Below are 23,197 nucleotides of genomic sequence, written 5' to 3'. Positions count from 1 at the left end.
AACGCTGATCAGACTGCTCCATTCTTTTGTTCTCAATGGAACGCCATGTTGGATTCGCCGCCTGCAAAACGTCCCGGACTTCTTGTACCATGCAACTATTGAGGCGCAGTATACTTCAGTTCAAAAACCCGCTCCTGCCCAGTTCCGTTACTTTATGGGCTTGCACCTTCATTTTTGTTTGTCGCAGATGCCTTTAGTGCACTGTAACTTCGGATCAAATCAGGATCGACTGGAGCACCTCTAAGAACAGGTCCTCCTACATGACCCTGTAGCCACGCCCCCCTCCAGAATAGGTTCTTTAGTAGCAAAAGTCAGAGCTCCTTAGGAAAACTGGGCAAACAGGTGAGTACTTTACTTGATGGTCCAGGGGCTTTGTAGAAGACACCCCAGTAGGAGTGGGTGCACTGGACGGGAGACCTCCCAATCACAGAAAACACCCCACAGCTACACAGAAATCCCAAGAGACTTAAGTTAAGTATATACCCAAGCCAACACAGTACCTCAGCATTGAAGTAGATTTTGCAGCAGGACTTCAGGGTCTGCAGCCAAATACCTGGTCAGTGGATTCCTTGTCGTGGTGACTGAAAACAAGACATCAGAAGGGACATTGCAGCAGGGGTCGATGAAGAAGGCTCTAGGCAAGGTTTCCACCGCGGCGGAATGCGGTTCTGCGGATTTGGCGCCTTTTCAAGGAGCACAGAAGAATACAGAAAATCGCGGCTGAATTCTCATTGTTACAAAGGTCTAGCACTCTGTTGAGGGGACTTTTCTGACTCTATTTGTGTCTTTGGAGATCCACCAGGATGCCCACGAAGTTCCAGCGAGATAGGGAATTTGGAAGTGCACCGTACAATGGCTCGAGGTCCCAAGGTATTGGGGTATCGCAGCAAAGCAAGGTCGCAGCAACGCGTGGAATGGCTCAAAATGCAGGTCTTCTCGAATCCCCGGGTGGATTGGAAGGAAGGGCTACAGCAGGCTGTGGTTACACAGCAGAATATCTGGTTGCTGGAAATCGTTTCAGCTGCTTTTCCTTCATCATTCTCTTCGGTTTCAGTTCCAGTGGTCGACATTTCTTCAGCTTCCAGGTTTGCATGCACTTATCAGGAACTACAGCACAACCTCTGCATTCTCTCCCTGCATTTTACAAGAAGCAGTGGTCTGGTTGTCCAATCAGGACAGCCAGCACCCCCCCCCCCCACTGGGATTTGTCCCCATTCAAGCAAGGCGTAAGACAAAGGGCTGTGGAATTTTGGACTCCTCCCTCGCTTGCTGCCCTCACAGACTAGAGCTTGGGCGGGGAGTCCAAGGGACTCCAGCCTAAGATACAAATCACACAAAGGAATTTGACACCCTGGAGATCAGGGGAAGGAACAAGAAACAACAAGAAACACTAAAATGGCAAAAAAACGAAGACATGGGCCATTTTGGTAAAATGAGCACCCTTAGGTGCCTTTACTGCAGCTGTGAACACAGCCCGCGGTAAAGGTGCACCAAATTAATAGAAGGTATCACTGCCACCAGCCATTGAAGGTAAGCTTGTACCTGTAACAGAATTGTTACAGTTTTAGGGTGAAAGGGTATACATTGCATCTACCCAGCACTCCACATAAGATGGGGTGTGCTGGTTTCACAAAGTGTGTAAAAGGGATCCAAAGATCCTTTATACCCTTGGGAACTGTAATTCACCCAAGGTTAGCAAAGGAAAGTTAAAAGGGGAGGCCCTAGGGCAACCCAGCAACAACAGGCACTTATTGCCAATAAGTTGTTTAAGAGGATAACTTTAAAAAGACACTATGGAGAGTCTTAAAAGTGACACCCATAAAAAGAGTTAAAGATTGTGAGTGTTGAAAAAGGTTCCCACTCACTGAGGAATTAAAGAAAAATATCCCACGAGTAAAGCAAAAAGTGCTGGGGTTGACCCAAAGATTTACCAGTTCTGTGAAAATTTACCAGTTCTGTGAAAATCTTAGTGTGGAATACAAAGGATTCCTGCCAAAGACAAACCTTACACTGAGGTCGTTCCTGCCTAGAATGGCAGGGGATGACCTCAGGAACAACAAGCACACGAGAAATGGCAAAGAAAAGAAGGAGCCCACCATTCTAGCAGAATGGTGACCCTTCTGTGCATTACTGAGGCGGAGTTAACAGCCTGCGAGTAATAAGACTAAAAAGTCACTAAGGTAAAACCACTGCCACCAGCCATTCAAGTAAACTTGCAAATGCAACAACATTTTTACCAAGTAAGAAAGAAAGGGGATACATTGTATCCCCCCACAGCACTCCACATAAGGTGTAGTGTGCTGGCTCCCTATATAAAATGTAAAGGGGGTGAAAATCCTTCACTCAAATATATTAAAGAGAAATCAACAGGAAAGGACAAAGGGACAACCACGGATAAGATCAAAAGTTATGATACTATTACTCCAACAATACAATATGGAGAGTCATAAAAAGGACACCCATAAAAAGAGTAAAAGACTAGGTTAGAGGGTAAAAAGATTATCACTCACCTAGGTGCAAAGGGAAATAATCCCTAAATCCAAGCAAAAAGTTCTGGGGTTGACACAGGTCAGGAAGATTTATCACAAATCCGATGATATTACCTAACAGCATAGGCTTGCGAAGGGTGCTCAAGCCAACTTGCTTCATTAGTTCAATCTTGGAACTCCGAGGCAACTACAAAGTTGGGAGTGAAAGTATCTTTGGATATTAATGTTGGATTTCTTACAAGTATCAGGCAAGTTTGCCCTGGTTTCATAAATCCCTGGGTAAACACTGCTTTTCTTTTGCTAGTGGTTTGATAATGTATATAGTGGCTAACACTTGCCAGCTTGTGCGTTCATTAAGGCCCATTATGTCAGTCTTCAAAAGATAGATCCTCAGTTGCTCTTTTTTGAACAACATGGGACTTTAGATGGCCTCCCCTTTGAGATATTGATTTTTTTCTAGTACAGTCCAGGTTAAATCTAAGTGACCTTTTTGGAGAAAATGTCCTACCATGGAGGCAGTGATTTCTTTGGTTCTGATGCATGAACGGTGCTCCCCAATGTGGATTTTGATCGGGCGAGTAGTCATTCCAACATATCTGAGGGTGCATGGGCATGTGATTATGCTTCCACTAGATGTCAGACTATGCAGAGCATGTGATCTAAGCAGATCCACAAGCTCCAGAAATTACATTAGGAACAAGTTACTTACCTGTAACTGTTGTTCTCCAGCATGGGTCTGGCATGGATTCACATGCTCATGAATATTCGTCAGGTTGGGAATCCTCGGTAAAGAAAAAATCAGTATCAGTGACGAGGGCCATCTTGGGCAAGGTGCAGCGGATGCTGGTCGCGGACGCGGCCAGGGTAGGGCCATCAAGTCCCTCCACGGAATGATGTCTTCTTGCATTTACCTCATCCGCCTGTGCAGACTCCGGATGCGCCCGTTGCAGGAGTTCACCTAGGACGCGCGCTGGATCCAGATGACGGGCAGCTTCGAGGAGAGGATCACACTCGACGAGAGTTTCCGACGAGCGATCCGGTGGTGGGGTCTGAATCCATGCCAGACCCCATGCTGGAGAAGGAACAAGTTACTTACCTGTAACTGTTGTTCTCCAGTATGGGTCTGGCATGGATTCACATGCGAACCCTCCCGCCTACCCCTCTGCGGCTCTTCACTTGGTCATACTGCCACTTCACGTGCTACCAAATCTGAAGATGGCTGCCAGAGGCAGGGCTTAGGTAGAGGGCAGTCATTGGCTGTGGTCAGTATGACGCAGAGATCAGTGATTGGTTACTACTACGAAAGACAGATCAGAAACGAAACTGATACTGATTTTTTCTTTACCGAGGATTCCCAGCCTGACGACGGGTAATATTCATGAGCATGTGATTCCTTGCCAGACCCCATGCTGGAGAACTGGTATTACAATTAGTCAAATACTTCAGAGTCCATGGGTAGTGCCAACCTATGGCAATGTATGTGCTTTTATGGGTCTGGGGACATGCTATGCATTGGTCACACAGAGCATGTCCAAACGGGCCAGGGTTATTTCATAGCGTGTTCGGGTTCTTTTCTTCCATTTCATAATAGGTGTGCACTAATGAGTCGCGATGGTTGAACCTCGATTTGATGGCAAACCTGGGATGCCCAATAGTATAGGGACACACATTTAGTATTGGTCAGAGTTTCATAACTTCCTGTTTTAGCCGGTTGGTTAGTGGGGAGTAGCGGATTACTGCTGTGATGTTCTCTTGATTGTGGTTTCTTCGCCCATGTTTTTCTAGTGCGATATCCCTGGGGATATGTCTAGCTGTCTTTCTGACATGTATGGTCTCTTTGGGATATCCACGAGTTCTTAATTTCTGTGTCAGGTCTGCAGCCTGTTGGTCGTAATCCCACAGGACGAGGCATTTCCTTCAGTGACGCATACATTGCCTGAAAGGTAGGTTCTCAGGCTTCTTGGATGGCAGATTTGAAATAACAGCAATGAGTTTGTTGGTCGGTTTATGGCACACTGCTGTTTAATTCCACTGTCTTTTGCTGATAGGACTAGGTAAAGAAAACTGACCTCAATATGACAGCTTGTCATGGTGAATTTGAGGATGCCATTCTGGATGTTGAGCCATGACAAAGTGTGGAGGTTGTTCATCTGTGCCTTCAAAAACCATCAGAATGTCATCTATGTACCTTGTCCAGAGATTGGAAACCCGTTTAAGAAAAACATCAATGTCAGAGGATTGCTTCCTCAAATACTACTTTTGCCATGATGGAGGCAAAGGTGTATCCCATTGCACTGCCTGATACTTGTTCGTAGAAGTCTTGTCATGCAGAATTTTTGTGGCTGAAAATTTGTTTGCAGGGCGTAAATGTAATACTGAGCGCATTGTTCAATTATTTTTGGTACAAGGAAGTAGGTTGATTAAATAACCTTGTTTACCTGGTTAGCCGGGACGATTTCTATGGCATCCTTTTGAAGCAGCGTTGCGATTTCCTCGAGAAGGATGTGTTGCTCTTCCATCGAGTGAGTCTTCTGGCGCTGGGGATGGTTCTGGGGTCGCTCGATGAGCTCCACACAACCGACTGCTACGGTGGATAGCACCCATTTGTCTGAGGTGATTGCCTGCCATGCTTGGGTGAAGTTTGATATATGCCCGCATACTGGAGAGGCATGGGAGGGCACCTGAAGCGGGAGTCACTGTTTTAGAGGTGTGTTACCACCTCTAGATGAGGAGGGCTACCCCCGGCCGCGGGATCTGCACTTCCACCTCTGGTAACCTTGTGAGGCTTGGCCTAGATTGCTACCCCAGGATGCTCCCCGATTCTGACTGTAGCCTGAACCCCTCCATTTTGTCTGCGAAAGCGACGAAAATGACTATTTCCTCTTTGGCCAGTGGGTTTATTAGTTAGCTGGCCCAACAACTTTTTCCAGTATTCCTCTTTAGCCTTTCAAGAAATCTTCAATGGCCTTTCCAAAGAGTCGTAGCCAAGCAGGACGTTTAATAATTGTTCCTTCTGCAATAATTCTGCCCGCATGGTCAGCAGCGTCTAGATTACTCTTTAGAATGCAGCCTGAAACTGCCCTGCCTTCTGAAGCCACCAGGGCCAATTGTGTCTCATTTTATTTATTTTTCTTTGCATTTTAAAGCGCTCAAAGAGCCCGCGGGCATCGAGGCGCTGTTACAGGAATTGTTTTTAGTTGTGTATTTATAATGCGCTTAAATAACTAGGGGTTTCTAAGCATAGACCCGGGAAACGAACATGTGTTGCTTCGTGTTTTGCTTACAAGGCGAGCACATTGCCGCTGAGCTATCCTACCGGGACAGTTTAAGGGGTTCAGGAGATGAAGAAAATAAAGCCGACACCTCATCCCACTTACGGCAGTTATAACTTGAAGTGGGGTGTTATTAGCGATCCTCGCTTGAAAGGCAGCCGAAGAGGTCACTTTTCACACCCCATTGTGTACAGTTTCTTACTCTCCTTCTCCAGTGGTGCCTCAGAAGAGGCCAAGGGTGTTCCTGCTCTCTTTCATATTGTTACTACAAGAGAATCTGGTTTGAGCTGTCCTCTGATGTAGAAAGGTTCTGAGGGAGCAGGGCGGAAGAGTTTCTCGATGCAGGGATTAACTGCCTGCATCTGGTTAGGTGTTTCCAGAGAAGGCTGTATAGACTGCAGGATGGGAATGAATTGTGTAACTGCTTCCTTATCCCTTAAAATGTCGTCAAAGTCCTGGTCTTGTTGAGTTTCCTGAGTTTTTATTTTGAAGTGCTCAGGTGCCTTGATGAGCATGTCATTTTGTTGTGGCTGGTTATTTATTGGCAAATCTGCCACTGGAGGATCCTGGGTGACGGGAGAGTCTAAGTTATACATATCTGGCTCCTCATCGTCATTGTACTGATCTCCGCCCTCCTGGTTACATATAGGTCTTCAGTGTCTGTCTCCGGGTCATACAGATCTTGTTGAGTTTCCTGAGTTTTGTATTTGGAAGTGTTCAGCTGCCTTGATGAGCATGTCATTTTGTTGTGGCCTGAGAACTAGAGGCAGCTGTTGTGGGAGGGGTGGTTTGAAAGCTTTGGAAAAAATCTTTTTTCCCGAAGAAATGTGCCACGAAGGTCATCCTTCTCATGACCCCATCAATATCCGGACATGTCCATTGGGCAGAGCTTGAAATGGACATAGGGTCCGGTGGGCTTTTAGGGACATGTTTTTCAACCAGGTGGGCTAGGCCCGACTATTCCGAGGTCTTTGCCATCGAGGAAGAATGTCAAACTTCGGCCATGGGGAGACCAGACGTCTCGTCAGCCGACATGCAACATTCAGGAACGGTTTTAGGCACGACGTCTGTGCTGCCTTTCGACAGTCACGGCCTGTCATGGGGCAATCAGGCTCTTGAGTGCCCAGAGGACTGGGAGCTTGTGGCCCTCTCCCTAGACGTCGTGTGGGGGCTCTTGGTCGACCTATGCGTCGAGTCCCGGCCCTTGGGTGTACGTTTAGTGGTATGGGCTGTGTGAGCACTGATGCTGCCGGGGGTCGTCGCTGTAACAGAGCCGCCGGCCTGTCTGTTGGGATCGGGGGCATGCACTTGGGAAAGTAACGTCTCTTTGTCGTCTTTGTCGCCTTCGCCGTCCGTAAATGCGGTGTTGCTGCAGGGTCCCTACACGACCATGGACTCAGCCAGCATGGCGTGGAGGGACCAGCGCTTGGTTTTATGGTCCTTTTAACGTCTTAGGTTTAAAGAGCCTGCAGGCTCTACAGTTCTTCTCGACGTGGTCTTGTGGGAGGCAAGGATTGCACACAAGGTGCTTGTCGACCCACAAACTTTCTTACGACTAGGGCAGAACTTGAAAGGGCTTCCATCCATAATTAAAGAAAACGGCAGCTAGGCGAAGCTAATTTATGAAAAGGGGTAAAGACATACTCAAATGCCCCCCCCCCCCCTCTCTCCATACTGTGCGGGCCAAAGCGGCCTTCCAAGGTCGAACGGATCAGTCGATGGGAGTCGTTTTCTTCACTGCTGTCGGAGAGGTCATCAATAGGCTGAACAAAATATAAAGGCTAGGAAGAGCAACTAACTAATTTGATTAATCAATGGTGTACGACGAAATCAGAACCCCGCGATATAGTGTCCGTCTACGATGGCAGAAAAAAAAAACAATCCGAGGGACCAAGACGCGTGAAGGACCATGGGTACAGTGGACATCACACTGGGGATAGTATTACTGACACGCCCTGTCTACGTCCCTTTTCAAATTTCAAAAACAAACTCTGCAGCTTCTGCTAGATGGTGGCCGATGCACATTCTGTGATCTAAGCAGATTCCACAAGCCTCAGATATAGACACAGATATATATATATATATACACACACACACACACACACACACACACACACACACACACACACCTACCTGTTTTTTCCATCACATTTTAGGGCTTTGGGGAAATTGGGAGGGGGAAAAGAGGTGGGGGCAATTTAGGTTACAAATAGAACATTTAAATCAGAATCTGAAGTGAACTAAATTATTGTTGCCAGTTGATGGAATTTCAGTATGCTCATTTACTCTGACAATTGTCTATGGTGCATTTGAATTCCTTTAATTAACAGGACAAACCTGTGGGAGGGAAAGAAACCAGGTCAAATCATGTGCAGCCGTCTGCTAGGAAGAAGAGGACTGTTAAGCAATATTGTATGCAGTACCCTGTAGGAGACTGCACCAGCCCTGTCCTCTTGGCAATAGTTAAGCCAACCTTTGTTATAAGTCTGTACTACATAAGTTGGTAGAGTGACTCAGCAGCCTGGCTCATCTCAAGAGGGGTCAATGTGAGCTCTAGGGTTGCAACAGAGTTTCAAGGTTTCTTGATCAAACATTTGTTGAATAAGCCTTCTTTATAAAGGAAGCAGATTTGTAACACTTAAATATACTTCTAAAATACACACAGTTTCAACAAATCAGTAGATACCCTTTTGGGATGGCACACAGACACTTTCTTCACCCTGAGGTGACTTCAATAACTAGGACACTGATGTCACTGGTACATGTAAGGCAATACTGAGTTTGGTATGAAAAAGGAAAAGGTTTGGGGAGAAAACAATGGTTAACAAGTTTCTCAAACAGGTATGCACTTTTGCCCCCCTCTCCTCCCAATGCAATGTAGATTAACCCTTTACCAGCAATACAAGTAAAGAATGCATGACTTTTTGGAGAGACAGATAAAAACACAAAGTCATAGGTTAGAAGAGTCCTTTGCGGAGTCTGAACAGCCAATGTCACTTGAGCAAAGTCTAGAGGATCTGAAGTTCTTCTTGAAGGTATGTAAAAAGTCTTGCACAATGCTAGAGAGTTTGTTGAAAAAGAAATCACTGTTGGGCCACAAGCTGGGAGGCTTGTGAAAGGCAGAGCTGCAAGCAACTAACGGCAGTAAATGCAAGTCTCAACTGAGAGCAAACTACACATCAAGAGGTAAGTACCCCTTAGTTCACAGTACCTTAGGTCTGATGAAATTGGTTCCAGCTGGCTTCTGTTGCTTTTGTAGTATGGCAGATCCTGTTCCTGGGTCTCAGTCGTGGGGACAAGAGGGAGGACGTTTGGGGACTCCTGCACTACGATTCGAATGTCGGCAGCAGCAATGGACAAAGTCCAGATCACCAGCACTTCGCCGTTTCAGCTTGTTGCGAATAGCACCACTGCGGTTCTTGGACACTGTTTGGCCTTTCCTTGCTTCTGGGGTCCAGCACTCTGTAGAGGTGGCTCAGGCTTGGTCAGCCCTGCTTCTAGTGAGTCCGGAGGAACTTCCTACAGCTCAGGTCCGGCTTAAAAACGATGCACTCTATTCTAGTGTTCCTCTCTCTGGCAATCTGTTTATGCAGCAGCAATGGAAGTACAGCCAGCTCCGAGAGGACTTCCAGATGATTTCGTCTTGGGGTCGATTGGTCCCACCAACCCAAAGGGAGGAGTAGTCATTTGCAGGGCTTCTCTAGTAGAGGCGAATTCAGAGCTTCAGCACTGCAGCAGGATTTCACCGGGTAATCCAACGGTCCAGGAGTTGCAGCAAGCGTCCCTTCCAAGTTCTTCTTCGGATTCCTTCGTCCAGTGGTTGACTGCCTTCCAAACAAAAGACCCCGCCTTTTATGCAGGTTTCTCCCATACATTTGCAGCCTGGCTGTCACGAACACAGCAGGGTGGCTTTCCTCCAAGGACAGTCAGCCAGCCAATCACCTCGGGTGCATTCCTGTAACCAAGGAGACTAAGCACAGAGAGTTTTGGGAACCTCCCTCGCTTCCTGCCAGACACACTGGAGCCAGAGGCGGGTTTCAGCAGAGAACTCCCCCAAAGACAAAACTAACAAAGGGACCAACCCTGGTTTGGCGCACAGAGTATATCTCAAGAAGGACCTTTCCAACAAGAAATGGCAAAAAAAGACCAGGGCCATTTTAACAAAATGGGCACCCATAGGTGCAATAATGCAGCCGAGGACTCCGCTTGCGGTAAAATCAAACAAAGGTAGGAAAAAGTAAACCACTGCCGCCAGCCATTAATTGTAGAAAGGTAACAAAAATGTTACATGAGAAAGTAAACAAAAGGGGATATTAAGTAACTCCTCCAGCACTATGTACGATAGTGTGTGCTGGTCTACAAAGTTACAAAAGGTAAAGTCAATTTCACTTTACTGTTATTGGAAACAATAGTTTATCAAAAAGAAGGTATTTAAACCTTTGGGTAATCTAAAAGTCTTCCCTGTGCCACTGTACTGAAGGTGCTCTGTCACAATGTAAAAAGATGATGCCTGTGGAGTTTGTCAGACGTGAAAACCAAAAGAAACTGTTTAAATCATAGAAAAACACGAGAGTGGGAAAAAAGTCTCACTCTCTCCAGGGTAAAAATTAAAAGTCGTAAAGTCCAGCGAAAGAGCTGGGGTCTCAAAGGTAAAAGTGAATTAGCACATTTCTGATAATCACCCTAACAAGGACTTAATCACTCAATGATCTTACATGCATCATCTTGTTCCAGGAAAACATTTACTTGGGCCATTTCTTTCAAATCCAGGACTGATACTAGATGAGGGGCTATGTACCTGATTGAATCTTGCAAAGTGATTGAATTTCATGGGAACCACCACATACGTAAGGGACAGTCTGGACAAGCATATGTTAACAAGCCAAAAAGGCGTTTCAGATCATTAAAGAACTTCTTTATATCCTACCTCTCCAATAAATCCCAACTGGACCAGCTCTGCAGCCAACTCCTGAATGTTCTCATCTGGAAAAGAGAAAGAACCAAGAAGGGTGAAATCAAATCGGTGGCCAACATACAGGTGACTAATTTTAAATAAAGGGAATGGTAACCGTAAAAAAGACTCACTAGGCAATAAATCACAGCTTAGATGTCGATTTAATTTATCCTCCAATTTCAACAATAATGTTACCTGGGGAAAAAAAATGAACATTTCTTAAATACTCATCACGTTCACAATCTCTGCCCAAGAAATATCAAAACAAAATCTATCAATGATAATCATGTCTAAAGAAACCATGCAATCAGAAGATAAAACTGAAGTAGATCTAACTCTAGAAACACTGTGCCACTGATCGGCACCAAAGACCTTCCTCCAAGTGAGTGTTGGGCAGATTTTCATTTGTATCCACCATCTGCTCCACCTGCAAGTCCCCAGGCACTTTTTACTGGACAACTGGATTTTTTGGTCAGTTCTGAGTGGGAACCTTTTCCACACACTTATTCTTTTGCTCCAACTATGGGATATGTTTGTATTTCTTTTTATACCTTTTTCTTGCAGTCATGCTTTCCTCCATGGTTTGTGGCATCGGTCATTGACTTGGTCATAGGACCATAAACACATTGTAAAAACACAACACAATGCTTAAAGATACACAGGCCAAAGCATAAACCTTGTTCAGTAAACTATCAGTATTTCTAGGCAAGTCAGACCTTATCCAACCGATTGAGTATAGGACACACCTATTCATGGGGAGTAAAACCATACGTTACTTTCTGATTACTTTCGGTAATAGACCCTAGCAGTTGTGCAGTGACAATCAGTTACGAAATCAGTTCATAAACCAACCTGCAAGTATAACTTTGTGAATAGTGGGACACAAATGCAAGGAACAGTATTTGTTTCGTGCCAGAGCTGCAGGCATCTAGGCGCACACAGCACATACAAAAACAGACATCACAAAAAGGCATCACTCATAGCGTAGAGTTCAGCTGAAAAGCAATGTCTTCAAGCTTTTGCAGAATGTCCATGAGTTCTTTTGCCTGCGCAGAACAGCAGGTAACTTGTCCCAGGCTAAGGCTGCCTGCACTGGAAAGGATCAACCATTGCCATTTGCTTCAAGGGTAGGTTAGATACTTAGTATCACTAGAGCGGGTGACTAGTGTAGAATTTTGCTGTATGAATTTCTCACTTAGATAAGGGTGTATCAGACCATATAGGAATTTATGAACTAGAACATTGGCTTTAAACAGAATTCGAGCTGCAACCAGAAGCCAATGCAAGTCCCTTCTGTGCACCGAAATGTGTCCCTGTTTTGTTACTCCTTTGATAATGCAGACAGCATCATTCTGTCGGATGTAGACTTTTTTATATCCCCTGTTGGGGTGAATTTTCATTTCTGTGCTAATTCCCTTCAACCTTAGAGACCCCCAGCTCTTTTGCTGGACTTCGGGGCTTGATATTTTTAACTCCGGAGTGAGTGGGACCTTTTCTCACTCCTTCATATTTTTCCTGACTAGGATTTTTGTGTTTTACTGTTTTATGGAGTCTGACAAACTCCATAGGCATCTGTTTTTTGCACAGTGACACACAGCACCTTAGGTGCAATGCCACTAGGAAGTCCTTTGGACCTCTCAATGTTCAATTACATTTTCTCGGGTGAACTACAGTTCCCAAGAATAGTAAGATGATCCCCGTCTTACTTACATTTCTCTTTGTGGGACGAGCACACACCACCTTATGTGGAGTGCTGGGGGTGGGGGAGAGAGGGGGGTCCTTAGTAATTCCCCATCCCACCTCTCGTGTGAAAATCTTTTGTTACACTAACATACTTTAAATGGCTGGTAGCAGTGGTTTAATTTTACTATCAGTGTGCATTTTCACCACAGGCTGAACCCTCAGCTGCAGTACAGCACCCATGGGTGACCATTTTTCCCAAAATGGCCCCAGTCTCTTTCTGCCATTTTCTGTTGGTTAGTTCCTTCTTGGCTTTTACTCTGTTGAAACAGGTTTGAGTCCTTTGTGTGTTTTGCCTTTGGCAGGCTTCAGCCCTGAAGCCCGCTCAAGGCACCAGTATGTCTGGAAGGGCGGGAAGTGAGGGAGGGTCCCAAAACTCCCCGGTCCTTTGGACCGATTTCGTGCAGGTACACCTAGAGACAGATTGGCAGGCTGGCTGCCTGCTGTGTGATTGACAGCCTAGGCTGTGAATGAATGGGAACGTGCATAAAAAGCAAGGTTTTGGGGACTAGAGGCAGAGTCGACCACTGGAAAGGAACATCCAAAGTAGAAGACATGAAGACATGCCAGCACCACCATCCTGGACCGCAAAGTGCCGGGGGAAGCCCTGCAGCTGTGCTGACCCAGTTTTCAAATCGACTGGGAAGTGCCGCACAGGACGGCTTCCTCCCTTAGGCTGGCGGGACCAACTAGCCTCAAGACAGGCTTCCATTTGGCGCAACCCCCGTCTTGCTGTGCCTCACCAGAGCTGCAAAAGCCCAATCCCAGGGGTCCTGTGACCATTGACAAGTACATAGTCTTGCCAAGTCCAAATACGTTCAAATCTTCAGAAGACCCTACAGAAGCAGGCAATACGGATCCAGAGTCCCCTCATCAGAGTCCAGGACCGAGGGAGCAAGCCACTTCCAACCGCAGCTTTTCGTTCTTCATTGGAGCAGAGGAAAAGGCGCCAAAACACTGAAGTGCTGCTGAAACGGAGTAAATCCATTGCTGGGGAGTCCAGGAGCCTGCCAGACGTTCTCCCTTTCATCAACATGACCAAGGTCCAAGAACAAGGGTCTGCCAAGCTGTAGCAAGGAGGAATCCAGCTCGAACATCATTCTTCGAATCACAGGTACTGTGGGGTTTGGGGTAGTCACCATTTAGCCAGAAGTTGTGCTTCCTTTCTTGGGAAGTGCTTTTGTTACACTTTGGAGTTGATCCCAACAGCTTGTGATCTCTGCAAAGTAGCTCCCGCACACTGAGGGAAGGACCGGAAAGGACCACTTTGCCACAGATGTCTCTTTCCTGTTCCTCCCAGCGTTTTTCTGATTTTGCTGCCTTACAAGAGGCTTTAACCTTTAACCACGCCCCCTTTTTGGGCGTTTGCCATAAATCGGAAACGTGCGCGCACCGAGGCAAGGACTGGAAAGGACCACTTTGCCACTTCGCTGCAGCGCTGTGTGCTTGTGTCCAGCCCGCTCCTTACCTAAACAGTTTAAGTTTATTAAGTATAGCAGTTAAAGCTCAGTGTAACTGGAGGAGCTTCATATAAGTGGAGGATTGTGCTTGAATTTATTTGAAGATTACCAAGTGCGAGTGAGCCGCTTAGTTAGGCATAACGTTGCTTTGTGTCGAACAGTATTTGTATCTACAACTGTACTCATGTTGCAACGCCTATATTCTTTAAAATCAGACATGCCTGCCGACCTACTTGTACCTCAAAGAAAGGGAGGGGACGGGGGGGAATGTAAAGGGAGGCAGCTCCATGCACGTATCGCGCAAAGTTATAACGCTCACACCAGTGACTCGATGCTCTTCCCATACTCCCTCACGCGATATTCGAAATATTTTCCCAGACACCTTTTTACCTCCCCCAACTCTAAATGTGCCCCCAAGTCACACCAATGTGCAGACAGCTATACCTCTGTGTAACCTTGATTCAAGGTTGCAGGCCTCCGACACTCTTAGTGCCGAGGCAGAGATTGAGACTGATACTGAGACTGAAAAAGTTCCAGTAGTTTCAGACAAAACATTGTTGGGAAACACTTAGGTACCCCCCCCTCTTGCCCCCAGCGGAAACCCTGACACATGGAATTGTTGATGAGAGCCCCGATACCAGTCATGTAATACCTGATATCTCATTGCATGCTGATGTTTATGATCTCTCAAATGAATCTAAGACTTGCTCTGCCTCGACGCCAAGCATAAATGGCTCTGTTTCTCCTGGGTCTCCGGCTGTCTCCTTCTTGCATCCTACCCCAAATAGGAGTACAGCCCCTTGTTCTGAGCCCCATGCAGCGTCTCCAGTGCTCCCTACTATGGTAGAAATAACCTTGTCAGCAGTAAATATGACCATAGCAAGATCTTTAAATTGTTTGAAACGTTAGAGTCAAAATTGACAAGGAAAACGGAGCTGGTACAAGATATTTCTAAATGGATTGTGGAAGAATTAGCATCCAAAAACAAACCAGCACTAGAAAACGAAAAACATGGACATAATATCCCATTTGCAAAAATAAATGAAGTCAGCACGCGTACTGTGAATGAGAATCTCACAGCTGTACCGTTCATAGAAAAAATTATATTAACCTTGTTACCTACAGAATTGGTTCCAGGCCCTACAGTAGACCCTCAAGTAGAAATTGAGTCAAGAAAAAACAACTCTTGGATTAGCATAGAACAAAATTCACAGGAAAACATACCAGAGCTAAATCAAACACAGAATGATGAGGGACATTTTGAAATCTTTGCTAAAAACAAAAGAGCATAGCAGTCCAAACAAAAGCTCACAATAAACATACGAAAATCAAGATTAGGGAGAAAGAAACAACAACAAGCGCCAGTATCCCGAAAGAAGAAAATAGACGGAGAGAATAAATTGGATGTTGACAAAGACTGCTGTGCAAATGTGTGTCAAAATGCTCCTACCACCACTTTGAGAGATCACACATTAACGCATCCACCTTTAAATGACCTGCTTAATGTATTAAACCAACACCAGCAATCTGCCAATTTGGAAAATGAGACCCATCCCACAGTAATCCCACAGTAATTCAAGATGTTCGCCCAAAAGCACTAAAAGAACAAAAAACCGTGCAAGATCCATTGACAATGAAAAAACAAATTAATGATCCAAAAAATGACTTAACGCAGGCAAGACATTAGAAAATAAGTTGAAGCATATCTAAACACCTTGAAAATCAAAGAAAACAGTGTCTGCAATCAGCCACCACAGGACTCGCATAGAGTTACTTTGTCTGAAGCACAAGTGAGCAAAAAACAGCTATTATTGGTTAACACTAATATGGAAAATACCTTCAGTTATAGTGACATGAGCACTGAGCTGTTAATGAATCAAATGAACCAAATGAAAACAATGTATGGAGAACCATTTCTTAAGACCAATGAAGCACAACCCAGTCAACAAAGAGTATCCAATCGGGAAGCTGTGGGTGCATATACAAACGCACAACAAAGTAGTAGAAATTCAAGAACACAGCAACCTGATAAGGCTAGCTCAGGTGTAACGTCATCCATAATGCACAACCATGAGAACCAGTACCCAGCGTTCGACATGAGAAACCCAGAATTATTCAGAAACCAAAACGATCCTTACAAAACAAGAACCCAACCCGACTGCTTCATAGTACACGAGAAGAGGGTTGGATTTGCCTCAATACCAACTGAAGATACGACTCACAAGAGCCCAACACAAGTCTGAAGACATTTGCTGCAAGAACAGATGCGCAATGAAATGTCGATTCAATCTTGCTTAGATGAATACTTTGGAAAGATGGAACACCTTAAAAGATTCAAAGGACCTCATCAGAACAACCCAATGACATTGCTGACTAACAGTGCTTTAGGACAAATACAACATAGTCTTGAAGAATGGCCACAGTCCTTCTGCCCTAAGGAGAGCAATGCACAGACCATGGATATCAAGAGCCAACAGCCTCGAGATAAGAACTCAAACTACTCAAATAAAGCTAACAAAAAGGAACCAGCAAATAAAACAACTGAGAGGAGATATTCATTGATTATGAAATGCCGTGCTGCCCCGTATTCCACATTTGACTTGTGCAGAACGAGTGTTCTGAACATATTTGGAGACATTCCTGAGCTGGAAGATGTATCAACTACAGACATCGACCAGATTGAATTCTTGAACAATGAGGATCTTTCAATTGTACGATTATGGTTAACACCGAGAGTAGTGCTGAATGCTCGGTGGAAAGCGAAGATGGAGATTTTCAAGTTGGGATTCATAATCGCCCAAGATCCGCATGGAAGAGGGCCAGTGGATCAACAATCCGTCCAGGCTCCTAAACATGTGCCTCAAATCTATCAAACAGCTGCATCAGAGTCCAGTATGCACCACAGAGCATAACAATCAGCCATTTGTGTCCAGAAAATCTGCCTCGCCTCCTGGAACACCCGTGGACACAACCACCTACAGCAAGAGAAAGGAAATTGCTTGGAGGATTATGACATCATAGCCTTACAAGAAACATGGCTGAGAAACACTCCTCTTTGGAACAATCAAAAGGTCATAGTGTCACCAGCAGCCAAGGCATCTACGGGCAGACCCACATCAGGATTGCTAGTGGCAGTTAAACTGACTAGTGACCCAACTGTCAAATCTTGGGCTGTTCCTAATGACTTCCTTCAGCTAGTAAGGATTAATCTACAGAATTTGTCCTTTGCTCTAATAAATATATACAGAAATCTGGTGGGCATTACAGACGATGCATTCTATTGTGCTTTGACATCACTTCTAGATCTAATTCTGGCCACTTCAGATATCTCGGCCACTATTGTTCTAGGGGATATTAACGTAAACTGCATATCTAGCCAAAAACAAAGTAAACCAGCGCAAGTTGAAAGGTGGATTCGATTCATGGCAGATAGGAATTTCAAACTGGCCAATGGATCTCTACCAGGACATGTGCCCCCAAAGAACACCTGGCATCGTGGCAAATGGAGCAACATCATTGACTACATCTATGTAGATGAAAACCTATTCAGTCTAGCCACCCACTTCCAAACTGTAGAACAATCTAATAGTGACCGTCATCTGCTTTCATTAACATGGTCATGGTCCTTACAGCAAGCGTCTAATTCCTACAGAAGAATGACACAGTGATGGTGAACAATGCTAAATCCAGATGGACCGACAAAACTTTATACATGCTAGAAAATGACCTAGATGCGTGTGGGAAAAACAATATCTCTTACATAGGTACCATGAACAAATACGGAACCGTGTTTAGCAAAAATGGTCAACAGGCCTTCCATCACAAACATCAGTTCGACCAGGAGGTAAAAGATCGAAAAGCGGCCTGGAGAAGAGAGAATCGTGCAATTCAACTACTACCACGTGAGCTTCAAGCTCAAGCTATTAGAAGTGCAAAGACCAAAATTTAGAAATTGGACTCATGGAAGGGCGGCTTTCATGTTCCAGGTGGACAGTGAATGTATGTTGCGCAGTATCAATAAAAGCACTGCTGAAATATGGGACTTACTAAATAATGCGCAATACGATGAACAGAATCATGCCCAGATCAATGGTGTCCTAGAATGGCAGTGGATATATCACTTTTCAGAATTATACCGGGATATTACCAACTCGAATCTAAATTATGAATTCCCCAGAGCAACCACATGGAACTTCGAGTTCTCAATAACATCTATACGAGAACTAATAGTACGATCAAGTAGTTCCAGAGCTGCAGGACCGGATGGTCTGAGCAATGCAATGTTCAAGGCAAATCCAACTGCTTGGGCTGTCATCCTTGAAAAAATCTTCAGAGCAGTTGTACATACCAAAAGCTTACCAGACTCTTGGCGCACCTCAATTGTGGTGCCTGTCTTTAAGAAGAGTGACAGATCTAAGCCATCTAATTATAGGCCCATTGCTTTGCTCGATGCACCTGGCAAGATCTTTGCAAGAATCGTGCTCCAAGAATTTAATTCCTGGTCTAAAATTGAGAAGAAACGGGACCCTAACCAAACAGGCTTTGTTCCAGGGATGGGCACTAGTATAAATTTGACATGTATAAATGCTATTAAGAATCAAGTACGAAGTACTAGACAGCCCATTTATCTGGCCTTTGTTGATTTTAATGCGGCCTTTGATTCGGTCTCATGATCGTTACTTATGGTTAAATTATCAAAAGCAAACTGCCCTGAAACATCGAAAGACATCATTCATGCACTACATTCACAAACGTCTATACGAATAAGACTGAATGCAGAAGGGCTCCTTTCCTCAGCAATTGAAACTGCTAAGGGCCTGAAACAGGGATGGATAATGGCGTCCGCGCTATTTAGCTTCTTCATTCATGACATTCAAGAGGTATTTGCAGGTCAAGTGACAGACGCCCCAAAATGAAATGGTATGTCTATAGCTGCATTGTTGTATGCGGATGATTTAGTTCTCTGTTATAAGAGTCCGATGGGGTTACAAACACTAGCAACTCTTTTGACTCAGTATATACAGACCAACTTGCGGAGTATAAATCTTGAGGAAACAAAAATTGTCATGTACACCCCAAAAAAACAGCTCGCAACACAAAGGTTTGGTTCATACAGAACACTGCAATCAATGTTGTGAGTCAATATGTTTATCTGGGCATTACCCTTGATATGAGTTAACGTAATCAGGGTCATTTACAAGTATTGCAACAGAAATTACAAACCTCAATATCTCAAACGAAAATCATAATGAGGAGCTATGGCAAATTTTCCATCATGCCGGCCTTGACATATTACACCCAAAAATGCACCCCTGTGTTGCTTTATGGTATGGAAGCTATGGAACCACTTGAGGGTCATTTCTTTGACAAATTAGAAGCCTCATTTTGGAGGCAGATACTACACTTACCCCAAGCGTTCCCAGTAGTGTGGATCCGTTATGAGTTGGGCCGCATCTCTTTAGTAGCACAATATCACTGGCGTATGTGCACTTTACTCAGAAAATGTCTTCTGTATAATGATGCTAGAACTCTCCTGAGAATATTTCCATCTTATTTGTTGCAGTATGAACAAGGTTTTTCCCAAAAAATGGTTGCAAAGTAGGTCATATATTAGCTACTGCAAATGCCACAATTGAATTGCTTGTTAAGAACCCGGTTAAAGTAAAATGGCAGATCTTTACTAAAGACTGGATTCAAACAAGAGAGCGATCCATGACTTATAAACATTTTGATGTGGACTGTATGAGACACAAAAAATGTCGAACTATGTCGCCTTATTTAGTAAGAAGTCCGCCTGTGGCTGTGAGATCAGCAATTATGCGCCTAAGGTTCAACTTATGGCCCACGAGATCAGTTTTAGCCGAAAGACACATAATTCAAGAATCGAATAATATTAGTCGATTTCGTCAGTTGACTAATGAGAGGGAAACATTTAACATCTCATCATCGAATGCCCTCAGCTGGTCTCTAAGAATGACACACTTTGCAGATCTGTATGGTTTTTTGGCCGATGTAAATCAAGATTATTGTCAAGGCTTGCGTTGGAAAATAATAGTTTCAACTCGTTTAGTGAGAATCAGAATTGCAACTGCCAATGTTTTGAATGTTCTGAATTTATAGTACTCGTGTAAGAGTTTAAGTGGATATCTAAGATGAGGTGAAATTAATTGACACGAACAAACAATTGTGCGTTAAATTGCGTTTTAATCATTTAATTTGCAATTCTTCCTGAACTTTTATCTTTTAACTCTGCAAATTTGTATTTTTTAATTTTTGTACCTTGTACTTTGCATTTTGTACCTTAATTTTTGAAACCGCGAAGTGTGTTTTCAACTTTCAACTTATGTCGAAAAAATGATTATGTAAACTATTTCTTTTGTAAGTAAAACATTGTAAAAGTTAATTAACTAAATACAATAAAAAAAAGTAGCTCCCTTGAGTTACAGTCGTTTCTTACGAACGTACTATCTTTGTCAAGACTTTATCTAAGAAGTGCATCAGAACTATTGACTTTGTCCATTGACTTTGGATGTCCTGGCTCCTTAAAAGGCACCCTTCTTAACCCATTGGCTTTGGCAGTACTTGTTCCCTCATAGGTTGTAACCGTTGACACTATTATTGCTGGGATAAAAGTCTGCCTCCCTTTTACAAACTGTTGAAAGTATGTTCTTAATCTTATTCTATCCTTTCCTTCCTAAAGCAACCCAATAACTGAATTGGTAACTGTTGGGGAGAATTCACAGAAATGTGCCAATTCCCTCCATCTTCGAAACCGCCAGCAACTTTGCTGGATTTTGAGGACTTGATTTTTTTTAACCTGGAGAGAGAGAGAGAGAGAGAGACCTTTTTCCCCCACTCTCTCATGTATTTTAATGTGAATTTTACCTCCGTTTCTTTTGGTAGTGGAGTCTGACAAACTCCATAGGCATCATCTTTTACATTGTGTCACACAGCACCTTCAGTGCAGTGACACAGGGAAGTCTTTCCGATTTCCCAAGGGTTTAACTACCTTTTCTGGGATAAACTACTGTTTCCCAGAGCAGTAAAGTGAAATTGACTTTACTTATCATTGTAACTTGCTAGACCCAGCACACCCCATCTGACAATAGAGTGCTGGAGGGGTTACCTAGTATCCCCTTCGTCTAGTTTCTCATGTAACAATTTTTATGTTACCCTTTTCTCATTGAATGGCTGGTGGCAGTGGTTTCGTTTAAACTAACATGGTGTGCATTCACCTCCGGTTGCGTTCACAGCAGCTGTAAAGCAACCACAGGTGCCATTTTTGTCAAAATGACTTCCGGTCTTCTTTTTTCGCCATTTCTTTGTGGAAAGGTCCTTCTTGAGGTTTACTCTGCGCGCCAAGCCAGGTTTGTTCTTTGTTCATTATGCCTTTGGCAGGATTCACAAGTGAAAGCCGCCTCTGGCTCCAGAGTGTCTGGGGTAGGCAGGAAGTGAGGGAAGTGCCCGAAACTCCCTGTGCTTGGTCTACTAGGAGACCCAAATGCACTCTGTGGTGATTGGCCGGCTGACTGTCCGGCAAGGACATCGACCCTGCTGGGTGAGTGGTAGCTAGGCTGGAATGAATGGGAGAGAGCTGAATGAATGGGAGAGAACTGAATGAAAGGCAAATCCGTTGGCTTGGAAGGCAGAGTCGACCACTGGACGAAGGAACCGAAGAGCTTGGAGGACGCCTGCTGCAACTCCTGGACAGTTGGTTTGCCCAGCGAAGCCCTGCTGCAGTGCCAAAATGACAAGTTTGCAATGACAGAAGCCCCTGCAAGGACGACTTCTCCCTTAAAGTTGGTGGGACCAATCAACTCCAGAGTAAGCCACCTGGCCATCCATCTCAGAGCTGGTTGAATTTCCACAGAGTTGCTGCTGGAAACCGTATAGCCAGGGAGAGGATTGTGTGCATGGCTTTTAAGCTGGCCTAGAGCTTGTGGAAGATCCTCCGGACTCCCAGGAAGCAGGACTGACCAAGCCTGAGCGCCCCCCCCCCCCCCAACAGAGTGTGGGACCCCAAAAGCACGAAAAATCCATTTTGACAGCCAGGAACAGCTGTGTTGCTATTTTCAGTAGACGCAGGAGCTGAAACACTAAACAGCCACTGAAAGTGAAGTTTGCCGGTTGCAAGTTCTGACCATCCCAGTGCATTGCAGGAGTCTTTCCCCCTGACCTCCCTCCCCAAAACGTCCTCCCTCTTGTCCCCACGACTGATGCCCAGGAACAGTGAGATCTGCAGAGCTGCACAGGAACAGAAGTCATCAGCTGCATCTTTTCTTCACTTCTAAGTACTGTAAAACAAGTCTAAGAACGCCCCTTACTGTAGAGTTGCTTGAAACTTCTAAAACTCACACGTCTAATAAGCTTGTGGCCCTACATTTGATTCCTCTTTTCATCAAAGACTCCTAAGAACTTGTGCAAAGACTTTTCCATTTACTTATCAGAAGTTCTTCATCCTATACAAGACGTTAGCCCATTGACTTTGGCTTAGCCTATTGAATTGTATGACTCTTCTTGGAGGATCCAAAAGTATTTGCCTGCTTAGGAACATTTGTGGTCTCTTGTGTTCCAATAACCTTTGCCTTTTACCGATTCCTAAAAGTATTCTAAATACCCACAGTAAGATATTAAAGTCCCTAGCACCCTAGTTATTGAAGTCAACTGTGGGTGTAGGTTCTGCCTGTGGGCCATCCCAAAAGGGTCTTTACTGATTTAGAAACCAAGAGTGTACGGTACTGAAGTGTATTTGTATGGTACTATTATATTGCTCCCTTCTGAAGAAGGCTTTCTAACTGACTGATAAATTAATAACGGTTTATGCAAGAAACCTCGAGTCTAAGAGTTTATTTGAATACCTTTAACTCTACATCTCTGTGCACCTCCACTACAGCTCACATTTACCCCTCTTGAGATAAGCCTGGCTGCTCAACACGCTACCAAAACTGTAGTACAAGCTTATACCAAAGGTTGGATTGCCTATACCTGTAGACAGAGTTGTGTCTAGTGATCCCAGAGGTTACTGCATACAAACTTTGCCTAACAGTAACCAGAATAAAGGCAATACTGATCTTTACAGAAGTCACTGTGCTGGAACATGTGTTCGCATAAAAGAAGTCTTTACGCGCTGTCCCCTTTCCTCCATACTGCATGGGCGTCCCACCCTAGGGCCGAGAAACCTAGAATAAAACGTTTTCCCCCTTAAATTTAGAGGCACGTGGGGTGCGGCCCTGGGATCATGCGCTGCCCTGACGCCGCCCGCCAGCGCCACACTCCAGTGCC

General features: G+C 44.6%; 1 protein-coding gene across 6 annotated transcripts in view; it reads right to left on the bottom strand.

The window, feature by feature from the left end:
• The window catches only part of NRBP1 (nuclear receptor binding protein 1), a 1,221,009-nt gene that overhangs the window by 469,655 nt on the left and 728,157 nt on the right, over positions 1–23,197 (bottom strand). For all 6 annotated transcript variants that reach the window (XM_069605466.1, XM_069605470.1, XM_069605464.1 and 3 more), the window contains 2 exons: positions 10,847–10,910; positions 10,689–10,744 (listed from right to left, as the gene is read on the bottom strand). In XM_069605466.1, the coding sequence (XP_069461567.1) occupies positions 10,689–10,744; positions 10,847–10,910 (120 nt within the window). The remainder of the gene's footprint in view (positions 1–10,688; positions 10,745–10,846; positions 10,911–23,197) is intronic.

Source organism: Ambystoma mexicanum, chromosome 4p (assembly GCF_040938575.1).
Source record: "Ambystoma mexicanum isolate Mex_15411 chromosome 4p, UKY_AmexF1_1, whole genome shotgun sequence".
Lineage (NCBI taxonomy): Eukaryota > Metazoa > Chordata > Amphibia > Caudata > Ambystomatidae > Ambystoma > Ambystoma mexicanum.
This window is presented reverse-complemented; position numbering and strand designations above follow the sequence as displayed.